The sequence below is a fragment of the Coccinella septempunctata genome, chromosome 2, assembly GCF_907165205.1.
Source record: "Coccinella septempunctata chromosome 2, icCocSept1.1, whole genome shotgun sequence".
NCBI classification, from domain to species: domain Eukaryota; kingdom Metazoa; phylum Arthropoda; class Insecta; order Coleoptera; family Coccinellidae; genus Coccinella; species Coccinella septempunctata.
The window spans coordinates 16022917-16037714 of record NC_058190.1 but is presented as its reverse complement, the minus strand read 5'-3'; the positions used below and the strand labels follow the sequence as shown (position 1 = coordinate 16037714).

Here is a 14798-nt window from a genome sequence, read left to right as displayed (position 1 = left end):
ATCTAAAAGTTCCTTCAGCAGGTTTCGCACATGCTATCAGAGATACGCTTTTGGTGATAGAAAAAACTCTAGAGAGAAAACCAGAAAAGGTGGACATTCAAAGATACATTCTGAATAAGTTGAAGAAAAACGTATCTGTAAAAAATTGGATATCCCAAATCAATTCTATGTATGAAGAACATTAATTTACTGAGACAGTTAGTCAGAGTAAAACTGCACAGAAAACCAAAAAAAAATAAACGGATCTCGACACAATATAAGCATGGCACTGCCGCTAAAAAATCAAATGTTTTCAGGAATTCTTAATGTAAATGTTAAATATCTTCTATTTTTTTCATTATTTTATATTATATATGATCAATTTCGATCAATAGATACATTCTTACTTTTTCGGTTTTTATAGTATTCGCGATTTTTGCAGTTCAGAATCCTTAAAAGTAAGGAGAACTTATTTCAGTGACTTCCAGTCTGTACTGTTAGAGAGGTTGCAAAACAATTTCGTCTATTGAAGGATGTACCGGAATTTCAACATCTGGAATGTTAAAGTTATTTAAATTAATTCAAATATGTTCTTCACAGATAGAATTTATTCTGAGGTATCCAATGTATCCATTATCCATTAAAGATCCGATTTTTATCATTTTATTTAGAATGTATCTAGTGTATTTTGTGCTTCAATAAATTCTTCGTTCCCAATCTCCTCCTATAGTCGGAATCAACCGACGCGTGATCAAGTAAGGTTGTTCCTTTATCTTCATGACTCCGAAGATTATTGCCATCAATTTTTCCTTGGGTATTTAGGCATTTAAAAATATCATTCATTTTCAGAATTAATTCTGCGGTTGATTGGACACTTGTTTCTGGCATTAGTTATAGAGTTGCAATTACTCTCAACATGGTTGAATACAAGGTTTTACTGAAGACCTGATGGTTAGCAAATTTGATCTTAATTTTCTTAAAGGCAATTGGATTGATACGACTTCGTCGAGTCAATTTGGTACGTTTCTTTAATACCTGCTCGAATGCCCCTCTAAGAAACATTATCATCGTCCAGTTGATGAATATTGAAACTTCAAGCACTCTGACAACTCTTTTAACAAATTAATAAAGATTAGATTGGAGTATTATAATATAATTTGGAGACCAATATATGAATGTCGCAAAAAAAGAATTGAGTCTGTAAAAACAAAATTCCACCTATAAATAACTGATGTGCAGGCAGAATGAACTTTATCCAACTATAGGTTACAATCATAATCTGCTTCATTATAGGTTTGGTGCTGAATCCCTAATTGAGTGAATATGAATGCCTTATTATTCTTTTTTAAAATATTTAATAACATATTGTTCTAGTGGCTCTCATGGGTGATGATGGACTGGTGTATGTTGTACACTTTATTTTACTTACTTTATTTCCGAATATTATACCTACATTAATTGCTTCTATTCGAATCATTTTGTGAACTCTTCATTCGATGTGGAATTCAAGAGATGTCTCAATCATTTAATATTTGCTGTATTGTGTTTTCCTATTATCAATCCTGTTGGAAATAAATCGCATATTCACAGTTTTTTTATTATTTTATTCTATTACAGGTTGATTTAAGACCTTTTGACATGTTATCATTGAAGTTTATAATACTCATTGATTTTAGCCAATATTTCAATACCTATTTTCATTCTAATATAAATTTTTCCAGTTCAGAAACCCTATCAGTTGAAGGTAAACCTTCCTGCGATTCGGACGTGAAGGGTCCATTCAATATATTCATTTTGTTCAGAATGAGAACCGAAATCAATTCCTTGGCTCGATTTGATCTTTTTAGGCTACTTTATACCTACCATTCAATTTAATATGCATAGTTGTTCTATGGATGAAGTTCAAAAAGAAATGGTACATATGTTGAATTGAATGCTTAGCATAATACGAGGAGTAACCGTTTTCGAGATCAAGACCTCGACATCTTTACGGCTTCAATATATAATAATGCACTTCCAAAGAACTGTAATTTAATAGAGCCAAACCTCGAAAAGGTTGTTTTCATGCTTGTACCCAATTCAATTAAAATATTTCAGTTACGAACACTCTGTAACGTAGGTATATTGAAACTTGTTGATAATATTGAGAATTTTTTTCAAGAAAGGTTTTTTATTCATTTATATAAATGATTTTTTGAAGAAAGAAAGCGATTCTACGGAAAAAAAATTGAACTCAGAATGAAACCTTCATTATTTTTCATGATTATTCACAATCGCATTCTTTCATTGTGATGAAATACAGCGGACATTTCCATACGCCGGACCTAAACATCATCAACTCAACGTCTAGCCTATTCATGAAACATCGCCTAATAGTTCAGTCACCCACCGCCAGATGCTAGGGTGAAAAATTTCAGTTCTTCGAGGCACAGCTGCGCCCCTACGTACCGAAGAAGGGACTACAGCTTATTTTAGCATTTTTAGCTTCATTTATTTGAACCGCGTTGTTTCTCTAGGTGGGTTTAATACTCAATGGTAATATAGAAAAATGATCATGAAACATGTATAAGAGAATAGTGCCAAAAATATTCGTTCACAAATTCCTGTTATATTTTTATTGTACCTGCCAATCTTCTGAAACTAGAGAATAGACAACCCCTGATTCAACAAATTAGTTGAATGCACTCAAAATTATTGGGGTATCTTTATGAAATTCACTTTCAGTATGTTACCCAAGACCAGAAAATCTAATATATTTTCAAGTTTCTGGCACTTCCAGTTGTTGAGGAAGTAGCTGTAAACTTTGCCTTTTGAAATGGCATGCGCCATAATTCATTACACTCTTGGATTTTCCATTGAATATTATGTGATTTCGATCCTTACATCACTGATATCCCGAAACATTTCAGAGATATTTGAGCTTTTACACAAATATTCTCTATGCAGGAACTATTATTGAGTTGTTACCTATCACTAAATTCCATAGTTAGTTAATAGGAATATGAAACATTGTGCCACTTTTTATAGAACGAAAACATCAAAACTACAGAAATCGGGTACTCTCGAAACTCCTGATTTCTAAAGTGGTGAGGCTGAACTTCATCCCGATTGAATGAACCATTCTTGATGAAGTTCAATTTTCACGAAATCAGTTTTTTTCAAATGTTCTCCTAAATTAAATTTGTATGGACGCCTCTTAGTTTTTCAGAATTTTCCTGACTCTACAACAATATAATCTTAGTTATTTTTCAGCAGACTTCACAGAACCGATAAAACGGTTATTTTCATCATCTTCAATATTTTTCTGTTTTTTGACCGTTTTATGTGAAAACAATCAATATTTATCATGTTTTTTATTGTTCTATTGGCGGTGCTTCTTTATATTTTAAACATTGTACTCAAATGGCCCTGAAGGAAAATGAATTTCGAGGATATGAATTCCAGATGTCACCTTTTCCAATATATGAAAAGAAGATGAATAATAAGAAAGTAATGCTTTGCTCACATTAGAAATGTGTAATTTGTCGATTATCTCGAAAATGGTCAATTTTAGGCATAAACTTGATGTTACTTCATTGATTGCTTTTAATAAGGGTAAACATTATTGGATGAAAAAATATGGGTTCTTTTTTGAAGAAAAAGACAAACTTTGGCATTTTCTGGAGAAATTTCTTAAGAATTTTTTCATCATCAATAATAATTGCTTCTAACGTTGAAGGACTAGTAGCTATGATAATCTTCGTAATCATCTCGAACAGATTAGATTATTTCGTCTGAATGTTCAGATGAACTTTAGAAATCTAAACATGAAAAAATTTTCTTTGGCCTACGTGCGTTGCCTCTTCCGGGCTGAACTGAAGCCTTGTGAGCTCTTGATCAACACACTGAAAATTGTAAAATGAATTTCATTAAAATATATTTCAAAATTAACGTCATAATTTCTGGGTGAGGTTCAGGAAGAATGACCCTGAAAAAACATTCAAAAGAAATATTTTCAAGTCCACTTCATGTCACAAACTGCTTCACAGATTGATGCTTCTATTATTATGCATGCGCGATCTAGGAGGCGAGTGTAAATTTGCTTCTAATCTAGGCATATTTCAACACAATAGCTGAGGAGAAAATAGGAAATGATCGAAATTTTTACAATAAAATGAAGAATGAACTGAGGAAATTATTGCAAAAGTACGAATTACCTCAAAAATTCATGTCGCTGTAACCACGATCAGTAAGTGACTAAATATATATTTCTGAATTCTGTGTTTTTTCAAACTATATATATAGGATTATGCGTTCACAAAAAAACAACAGGCTTCTATAATTCGGAATCATGAATAGAGAATGTCAATGACTTTCACTGAGAAAAATGTTCGCAGAAACGTTACTCACCTTCTGAGGGTATTTTGCGGGACGAAGTGGCCTTTTTGAGGTTGAAATCGTGTCATGTGAGAAACATTTCGACGCTAAACACAATAGCGCTGTCAACCTGAAACATATAAAAACAACCTATTTATTATAATTACATATTATGTACGTAACAATTTAGCAGTTACCGACAACACTCAAATGGATTTTCGAAGCCGATGAAATTAGGAGGTGTTACGACATAATAAAAATGGTCTTTATGTTTATGCCGCTCGGTCAAAGGTCGTTATTCTTAAATCTTTAATGAGTGAGTAAAGCCCCGACCTAATTGAGACATTGATTTCGATAATGTCTTGTTTTTGTTTAATAGCAGACACTTTTTTAGGGAAACACGATATCTGTATTGGGTCAAAAAACCCGTATCGAAAGTTTAATTAACCAGACGATTTATACATAATGGTAAACGAATATTGGAGCAGTAATTTTCGAATTTTCGAAATATGGAATTCCACATTTCATATTGAACAGTTCATTAACATGAGCTTCCAAGAAGTTGAAGTAATAAAGATAGATGAGAAATTCTGTTTCGAATTAAAAGAATACCCACTGTTTCCTTCAGGAAAGACCAACAATCATCAGCTTAACTATGTATAAACTGAAAATTATCCTACTCATACTTATAGTCAAGCATTTTCACATAAAATGGGAACTAAACGAATTGTGAGGCGCAGAATCTCCGGTTTTTTTTCGTATCTTCCTGAATGATAATTCCCAAAAAAAATAATAGTTGATATATATATATATATATATATATATATATATAGGTTGATTCAATGGGAAATGCGTCTACAATCAGTGTAGATGGAGGTCAGCACATACAGGCTGATTTATTAATTTTTTCTATTGATTTTAACTTATGAACCACCCTTAACATTTTATGATATTTGACTTGTATATTCTTTGTCAGAAGTGCTATCGATTACCATATTAAAAAATTTTTCATTCCAGGTCCGGCTCTAATGAATTTAATGCATATCAATATTTTTAAATTTTTCCGCTAATTTGGGAGTGCAGAAAAAATAAGTGATATTAGATGTTTCAAATATTAAGTGGCACAAAAATTTAAAAAATGAATTGTTTTCCCCAAATAGCCCGTTTCCAGCTCAAATAATCAACTATTTTTCAGTCTCCTAATTTCTAGATCTTCTAAAATTCTTTAGGGTTTTCACTCCCAGTCTCTGAAACAGAAGCAATTAAAAAATTGCACTAATTGATTTGGCCCTGTGTAAATTCTTGCACTAATTTGTCAGGAGCAAATCAAGTAAAAAAAATTATTGCCTGACAATGAACTGAAAAGAAGAACTTTGAAATATCCGAATTTTCGGAAATGTCACTGACAGAGATAATAGCCGAATTTTTTTAAGGCATACAGACAATAGGTCCTTTAGTTTGCATAGAAAGTGTAGCACTTTTCTACACTCTGTGTAATTTACACTCGATTTAAGTATCCGTTTGCTGATTGTATTTACACCAGTGTGGAGGAGGTGTAGTTTATCTACACCTAGTCAAAAGGAGGTGTAATATTATTGTTCTGTGGTATGAAATGCAAAATTTCACAGTAATCTACTTCAAACTGGATACGATTAAATTTAAAACTTGAGATAAATTCATCACTTTACAAGAGGCTGAAAAAGTAACACATCTTCTGAGAAACATAACCATATTTCGAATTCGAATTATTAGTCTATGAGCTTGAAACCACGTGAGTGTTTTTTTCATTCGTTTGCGCAATCACACTGAAAATCAGCTGAGTTAAAGTGCAGTGTAGATTACACACTGAGAAAAAGACGAAAGGACATAATTATTGACGTCTGGAATAGGACTCGCTCACGATCTCTGATTGCTGGTCAGGATTATAGATAATCTTTGGTGCAACGTTTATCAACCATTTCTCTGAGAATTATTGCGAATCTCTCTATCACAAGGTTGCTCAAATACACGAATGTAATATTTATATCCGTCTTGTAGGACTTTATGGGTGGAATCCTTTCTTAGCAATTGATTTGTAGATTTACGTGTGGTGAATTTCAGTGAAAGTTATGTGTTTAAGAGCTCCCTCAGAGTTCTCAGACCCCGCTTGAAATTATTGGCATGTCGCTCTTATTCTATGTGATTGACCCACACCCTTTTTCATTTGCCAGGACATTCTACACTGTGTGCGTAAAGTATGGAGGAACAAAGTCATTTTCAGCCGAACAGACCGTTTTAAAAAATAATCCTGAAACACGTCGATTTTTTATTTTAATTTGCCGTATTAAAATGAGAATCTAATATACAGGGTGAATAACTTTCGAGTAATGATGTCAGCGTCATTTTTTTAAAATAGAACACCCCCATTTTGTCTCAACTTTCAGATCACTCTAGCTGAGCTGATTCCAAAATTGGTACAGGGTGGACAAAAATACAATAGTTTTGTGTGTGCTCAAACAAATCGATACCAGCTTATAAGAAATATGAAGTTAGTTTATAGTATACACCAAGTAAAGAGCAGTTGAGAATAGAATCACTGAGCTTAACGTTTCATGTGTTTTGAAGAGTTATAAAGTTCAATAGCTATACCATGATAGGTATATTATGGTATAGCTATCGAACTTTATAACTAATATAACCAGCGTTTTTTAACATATCATACTTCTTTTAGTAAAGAGAAGTATGATGTCAATATTCTGAATATGCTAACATGCAAACTAGGAAACAGCCGCTCTTCGCTCTTCTGATGATGATTCATGGCCCGATGGCCATGGTTTTCCTTTGGCGTCTCTTATTGGCATCTAAGAAACACAAAAATTCAATAAAAATATTGTATAATGTATTTGAATGAAAACCAATCACACTGTTATATTCCACAATCTTCAATTAAAATGATACAAAAGTCTCAAAACCCTAAGTTTAATCTAAAGCAGAGCGACAACTGTGAAGTACGGAATTAGGGTCGTCCCACAAACCCCACAAGATCACCGAAGGATGACACAAAATCCACAGAGAGTTTTACACTCTCCAACGAGAGGAGGAGAAGAAAATTTACGCGGTAGTGAGATACTTACCGCTGGATGCAGATATCCCGACGATCCTTGACGACGTCAAGGATCAAGGAATCGTCGATGCTGAGGTCATAAGGATGACCTCAAATATAACAAAGAGGCCGATGACCTTATTGCTGGTTGAAACCCAGAATAAGGGTATCTTCGAGGTGAGAAGGCTCTACAACATGAACTGTTGGTTGAACCTAAGAGAAGGAAGACCGGGCCTGGACAATGTTATCGCTGTCAGCGATATGGACATGCCCAAAGTAGGTGCACTTTTCCATGGAGGTGCGTGAAATGCTCCGGTTATCACAGCTCCAAGGAGTGTACGCTTACCAGGGAGAACAAGGAGCGAAATGCTTCTTGTGTTTTCTGTGGAGAGCAAGGACATCCAGCCAGCTACAAGGGATGTAGCGAATGGAAATTGGTCACTAAAAAGACCAAGAGATCGCCAAGATCGAACCAAATCAGCTCGAGGCCAACACAAAATACTCCGAAGCCAGCCCAAAATTCTTCGGAAGTGAAGAAACCCCAGGAAACTATAACCAAAGCAGTCAAGGAGACGAAGAAACCAGAGAAAAAAACGAAAAAGGCAAAAACCGTCAAAAAAGCGGAAACCAGGAAAGGACTTTCTGGAATCACTGAGGAACTGCACAATGATGCAGAATCTGGAGAAAGAGATTGAGAAGAAGATGCAGCAAATTATTAAGAATATTTAATGGCTGACACCACGATAAAGAACAATCTCATAATCGTCTCTTGGAACGTCGAAGGATTGAGAGCCCGCAGACCCGAATTCAAAGAACTGATTGAAGAGAAGAGACCAGATGTCATAGCTCTCCAAGAAACAAGACTTAACCCCAACGTTCGGATAGCATTTCCCAATTACGATATCTACCGAAATGATAGACCTAACAGCACAGGTGGCGTTGCTTTACTGGCTAGAAGGAATATGGATCACCATTTCAACCAAATATTCGATGATCAAGAAGTAGAAGCAATATCGATTATTGTGAATACCAATCGAGGACAAGTGAAAATTATTTCGACTTATAAATCACCGGATAAGGACATGCTGGATTAAGATCTAAAAATGCTACTAGAAGAAAGACCCAAAAATCATAATTGGTGATCTTAACTGCAAATCGCAGAAATGGAACAGTAGGGTGGAAAATACCAACGGGAGAAGACTGAAGATTTATGCTGAAAAACTTAATGCAGTTGTGATAGGACCTGATATACCGACCTACATACCAAGAGTTAATGGACTACCCGATGTACTGGACATTGTCGTAATGAAAGACATCACTGAAGAAATCAGCATTGATACTATAGAAGACGGAACTGCAGACCACAATCCCATAGAATTCATAGTGGGACATGGCCCAAGAAAAGAAGAAGAGGCACAAACCAAGGATCGCACAGACTGGGAGAAATATAAGAATTTACTTCAGGGGAATATCACGGAAATTCCCCAAATAAACACCCGGGATTAATTAGATGAAGCAGTTGAAAAATTCGAAAATCAAATAAAGAAGCCTATGAAGAAAGCATCGAGAGAATAAGGAAACCAATTCCGAAACATTCACATGGAGATACGCCAAGGGATATAAAGGAACTTATAAAAAAGAAAGAAGACAAGAAGAAACTGAATAAGCATAGTCAGATATTGAAAAATGTTTTAACAGAACTGCGTAATAACAGATGGCACCAGAGACTAAGTGAACTGAATACAATAGATCACTCAGCTTGGAAAATGCAAAAACGCTTACGACGAGAACGGACAGTTATACCTCCACTGCATGGAACAAACGAAATGGTATATACGAGACTTGAAAAAGCCGAAGCACTTGCCGACTCAATTGAGAGAGAAGCCAGAATAAACTATAGAAATGATAATGACAATGAAGATCTAGAAGAAGAAGTGGAGGCAAACGAAGAACTGATGATGGAACCACCGGAAACCGAAATCATTCCAAAACCGGCTTCACCAACAGAGATCAAAGAGATCATAATGAAATTGAAAAACAGGAAAGCGCCGGGAGAAGATAGGATAACGAATTATATGTTGGAGAAATTGCCTAGAAACTGAATAGCAGCCTTGACGAATATTACAAACGAAGTGATGAGGACCGGATACTACCCAAAGAGATGAAAAACTGCACAAATGATAGTTTTCAACAAGCCTGGAAAGGAACGGAAATTTCCTCATAATTATAGACCAATCAGCCTACTATCAGCACTAGCGAAAATCGTCGAGAGGGTTATCGCTAAAAGGCTGAATGAGGAAACAGAAATGTTGAAGATAATTCCACCCGAACAATTTGGATTTCGACGGGAACATTCGACTGAACTCCAATTGCTACGGCTCATAGAATACGTCACCGAAGGAATGCAGACCAAACAGGCCACAGGATTAGTTCTGACGGATATCGAGAGAGTATGGCACGAAGGCCTAATCTACAAGATGAAAAAAGCAGGATATTCGACCAATCTATGCAAGATTATAAGGAACTATCTGAGGATTAGAAACTTTTATGTGAAGATAGATGGAGCAACCTCTCAAACCAGACAATTGGAAGCAGGAGTGCCTCAAGGATCGGTACTTGGACCTCTGCTTTACGTAATATACGTTTATGATATCCCGAATAATGCTAGAAATATGCTCACCTTGTACGCAGATGACACGGGAATAGCGTTCAGACATCGACGCCCAGAGATCATACACCAGAGACTGCAGAAAACCATAGATGAATTACTCAAATGGTGCATCAAATGGAAAATCCAAATCAAGGGAAGAAAGACTCAAGCAATATTACTGCAAAAGAGAAGATTGAGGATGGAAGAAAACCTTGAAGTTGATGGAGAAGAGGTTGAATGGAAAAATGAAGCAACATACCTAGGAGTGAAGCTTGACAGAGGACTTACATGGAAAAACCACATCAAATGTGCAGTTGATGAAACAAAAGCCGCAAATAGTAGACTTTATCCACTCATAGGCAGAAGAAGTCATATGAATAAGAACATCAAGTTGACGATGATTAAAACTATCGCGCGACCACAACTCACATATGGATCGGCGGAATGGGGCTTCGCAGCCAAGACCCACATCAAGAGAATACAGGCAATTGAGAATAAACTCCTTAGAATGGACCCTGGTTTGATAGGAACAAACAAATCTACAAGGACTTGGAATGGGAACCAGTTACAGAATTTATGAAAAGAAAGGCGGAAAGGATATTCGACAAAGCCAAACAACATCCAAATGAGGAACTACGAAGATTAGTCGACTACGATCCAACGGAAGAAGCTAGAAGGTCAAGAACCTACCACCGAAGACCGAGAGATCAGTTAAGGATTCAAATGTAACCAAAGAAGAGCTTAACCTATGGAAGCTATGGGCAGCATACAACTATCAACACGACTATGATCATGTGAGAGTCCAGAAACCATAAGAGTCAACTGGTTAATAGGCAAAATTGCCGGACCTTATGAAGAAGCAGTTAAGGGTTTTTAGTGGGTCTCGAGCTCAAGAGAGTGAGAAACCCCACACTTGTTCCTCCTCAGGAGAGGGTGGTTCGTCTGATTTGCAGATTTTCCCCCTGCTACACCAAAAAAAAATTTAATCTGAACCATTATAATTGCAAAATGCACGAACAGAAATACTACACAATCACAACGTACGAAGAGCGATATTATAATACTTAAATAAGTGTTAAGACATGTCGAATATTTAATTTCCCCACGTACTATAGAGACGGTTTCAACCATCCACTGTTTCAACTATACCCAGTCTCCCTTACCATCGAAGACCAAATCATTCTCAGGAAGAAAAGGACTATCCACCTCGGCCACTAAAAGTTAGGGTTGCCGTTTAAGAAATTCAACTAACCTCCATCCTTCTTATACATTGCATGAAAAATTGCTCAGTTATATATAAAAAATTGACCTGTTCCAGCATTTTTCAACAAAATAATAATTACCGAAGATATGATTTTTGTGAGTTACTTTTCTCTCACACTGTATACAAATCCGGGAATTATAAGCAGAGTAAAGTTATTTTCAGTTTCATTCAACTAAGTTTAATTTTACCTCCCACTGGGGAGATTGATCGGTTGTAGTAAACAATAATTAAAACATCATGCTTCTGGTGGAACGAATATAAATAAAACAAGTTTCTATCATAAAGACGATGCATCTTGAGACCGCCTCATAGTTCAAAGGTGGTAATTTACAAATATATAATTACTTCGTCATCAGAAAGATTAATTGGTATATATTTTTCTGGTATCTTCATCAACGTGCATCGGGACGCTCATATAGAAAATATGCGTATGCTTATGCTATTAAACCCGGAAGAAAGCACGCTTGTTTTGTTTTTATTGTTTTTTATGTTACAATAAAATGCAAATCTTGTGAAATGATCTACTAAGAGCTGTAGGTATTTCTTTGTAGATTTTCATCCTCAAAACCTATGGAGATTATTTCGAAAGGCTTGGTGGCTGGAACTAAATGGGATATGAGGCCAATTTGTTTTGCCCCTAGACCTATTCTTTATACAGATTTCACTTTTCTCACAAATTTCCATAATATTTTTTCTCAGATTTCTCACCATATAAAATGGCCCAATTTGTTTTTGTAATTTATTTGTTATGGCATAGATTATCGTGAATGTCTTTTATAAGTTCCTCACTATTTTTTTTGATAGACTGATTTTACTGAAATATTTTTTCAATCAACTGGTCCTTTTTGTTTTCTACTTCTTCATCTTTTTTTTGATCTAGTAAGCTGTTTCTCAATTTAATCAGGTTCAAAATTTTTCATTTATCTTCTTCGATATCTTCTGGTTCCAAAACTGAGGTTCTGCCTAAGCAGTCTGCTTCTGCATTATATTCTACAAAGTCATATTGTGATAAGAAATATGTGAGAACACTATGTTCTTAATCAATTTGAGATTTAAAATCCATGTTTTCCAATAGTGCGTCGTCTGAATAAACTGTAAACGATTTTCTTATAAGTCAATATTGCCAATATCTTATTGCCTCTTTGATGTCCAAGCATTCCAAATATATCACTTCCGTTTTTTTCTGTGTTCCTGTTTTTTTTTTCCATCAGAATGTTTGTTTCAAAATTGCGCCTATTCCTTCAACTGATGCATCCGTGTAGATATCGATTGAAAAAACCGGATCAAAAATTTCTAATACTGGTTACAAACATAAAAAAATTTGCATCATTTAAAATGATTTTTGGCATTCTTCCGTCCAAGTGAAGTTTTGTATTTTCCTCAATAAATTATGTAGGTATTGGATCTACAATTATGGCACTTTTTGGAATGTACTCATAACAAAAATGTATTTCTTATGTTTTACTGAGTTTTTGGTAAGGAAAAATTGTTTATCGAAATCAAATTATCTTTTAACAGTCTAACCGAATTATTCTGAATAATATGAGCAAGATATTCAACAATATCTGATGCAAATGTGCATTTTATACACTTCAGCCTGATGCCTTCTTTTTTATTTCTTTTAACATGATTTATATGCTGTGAGAAAGTTTTAAAAAAAGTATGAGAATATCATCTTTATAATTCTGTAGTCAGTCAGTCAGATAGCTGATATTTAGGTCCTAGGAATGTTGCTTAATATTCTCTGAAATATAGATAGTGCCGTCTTCAGACCAAAAGGAAGAACAGTCCATTGAAAATGTCCTTCTTTCTTGTGTCACAAAACCTATCTTTTTCACATCTTCAATCCGCAGGGTTATGGACCAAAAAGCAGAGTTCACATCCAATGTAGTGAAAAATTTTGCAGTTTCACAATTAAATCTTCAATCAACGGAAATGGTTGGTGGTAATACAATTTTGTTCAAATACCTGAAATCTATACAGAATCTGGAATTTTTATTATCCTCTTTTTTGAATGCCAGTGCCACCGGTGAAGTAAATGGACTGTAGAATTCTTCATCAGATTTTTGTCTAATAATTTCGATATTTTTTGTTTCTCTATCTATTTCTTATCATCTTACAACATCTGTAAGGCCTTTTATTAAAATATTTCTTTGTTAGTAGGTCAATTCTTGTTTACTATTCTTCAACTGTAGCAAAAAAAATTGATTTGTATTCAGTAATGAGCTTAGTCATGTCCAATTTTATATAAGGGTCCAAAAGCTTTTTTTTATTCTTTCAAATTTTCGGTCCTTACTTCTATCTTCGTTAAATTTTTTCCTTATACACCTGTTGTCTTTATATCATCATCATAATCTATCATTATTATTATATTATATTAGGTGGAATATTTTTCTGTGATATTATCAATAAGTTTTTATCTTGAATTAATTTGAACTCTTTCATCATATCCAATTCGATTGAAAATTCATATTGAAAGTTTTGTTCATCCATTATATAGATATCGATATATATTTCAATCTCGAGAATTTTTATTTTCAAAGTTGTTAAACCATTTGTTTTTCCACACCAATGATTGTTAGTAGATTATTCTGGTTTATATTTATTTATATTTATATTTTCTCCATTGTGTTTCAATTTCAAAAATTTCGAATTTATCAAAGATACAAGATCTAAATTTTTTTTTGATCACTGATATTCAATGCTGCTTCAATCACTGAATTATTCACACATTGATTCAGAGTGAAAACGATTACGTTCAGTTAGTCTTCCAAAAATTCCCCAAGGGTTTTCTTCTTCAACTTTTATTTTCAGTCAATTTTAGTTTTTTTTTTATAACCAGAATTTTCCTTATTCACTAAGTGTTCTAACTCACCAATATTGGATAAATCATTGGTGCAAAGGTTTACTTTCCAGTCATCCCAATTAGAGTTCAAAGTGTATTTAATCATCATCGCACTGTACTAGTCTAAGCATGATTTGTCTAGAATAAATTTCAGAATCTCAATTTTCTTTCATCTCTATTAATTCTAATTTTTCACTCTCTCTTTCAAAAACTTTCATCCACTCATGAGCATTACCCGAGTTTCCTGAGATTTGGTCTGCCATTATTCTCCTGCTTTTTCATGATCATTCCGAACGCTTTTACCATCTTCTCTGTTATTATACTTTCTGAAATACTTCTACCAGTACTGCTTCCACTAAGAATTTCTTGTAGGTATTCTCCCTCAATGAATAGTGTTGCTCTATGAATAGGTTTATTGTATTAATCGAAGGTTATTTGAAACTTTTTACAAAACGCTAACATATGAGTAAAGAAATGTCAATTGAAGTGTGTTCTTCAATTCACTGATTCTCTTCTTAGTGGAGCCCTTCTTATAAGCAGCCGTATGCACTGTCCCCCGTCTCTTCGACTTTTTTTCGAAACGTTCAAAAAAAATCGTTATCGGCGGGAAGTTCGTGCAGAA

At 34.5% G+C, this 14798-nt stretch overlaps 2 protein-coding genes across 3 annotated transcripts in view; one reads left to right on the top strand and one right to left on the bottom strand.

Moving 5' to 3' along the window:
* The window catches only part of LOC123306524 (thrombospondin type-1 domain-containing protein 4-like), a 728470-nt gene that overhangs the window by 515595 nt on the left and 198077 nt on the right, over positions 1 to 14798 (bottom strand). For both annotated transcript variants that reach the window (XM_044888570.1, XM_044888569.1), the window contains exon 2: positions 4369 to 4465. In XM_044888570.1, the coding sequence (XP_044744505.1) occupies positions 4369 to 4465 (97 nt within the window). The remainder of the gene's footprint in view (positions 1 to 4368; positions 4466 to 14798) is intronic.
* LOC123306526 (gustatory and odorant receptor 22-like) overlaps positions 1 to 14798 on the top strand; it is a 49535-nt gene that overhangs the window by 3527 nt on the left and 31210 nt on the right. The window lies entirely within an intron of this gene.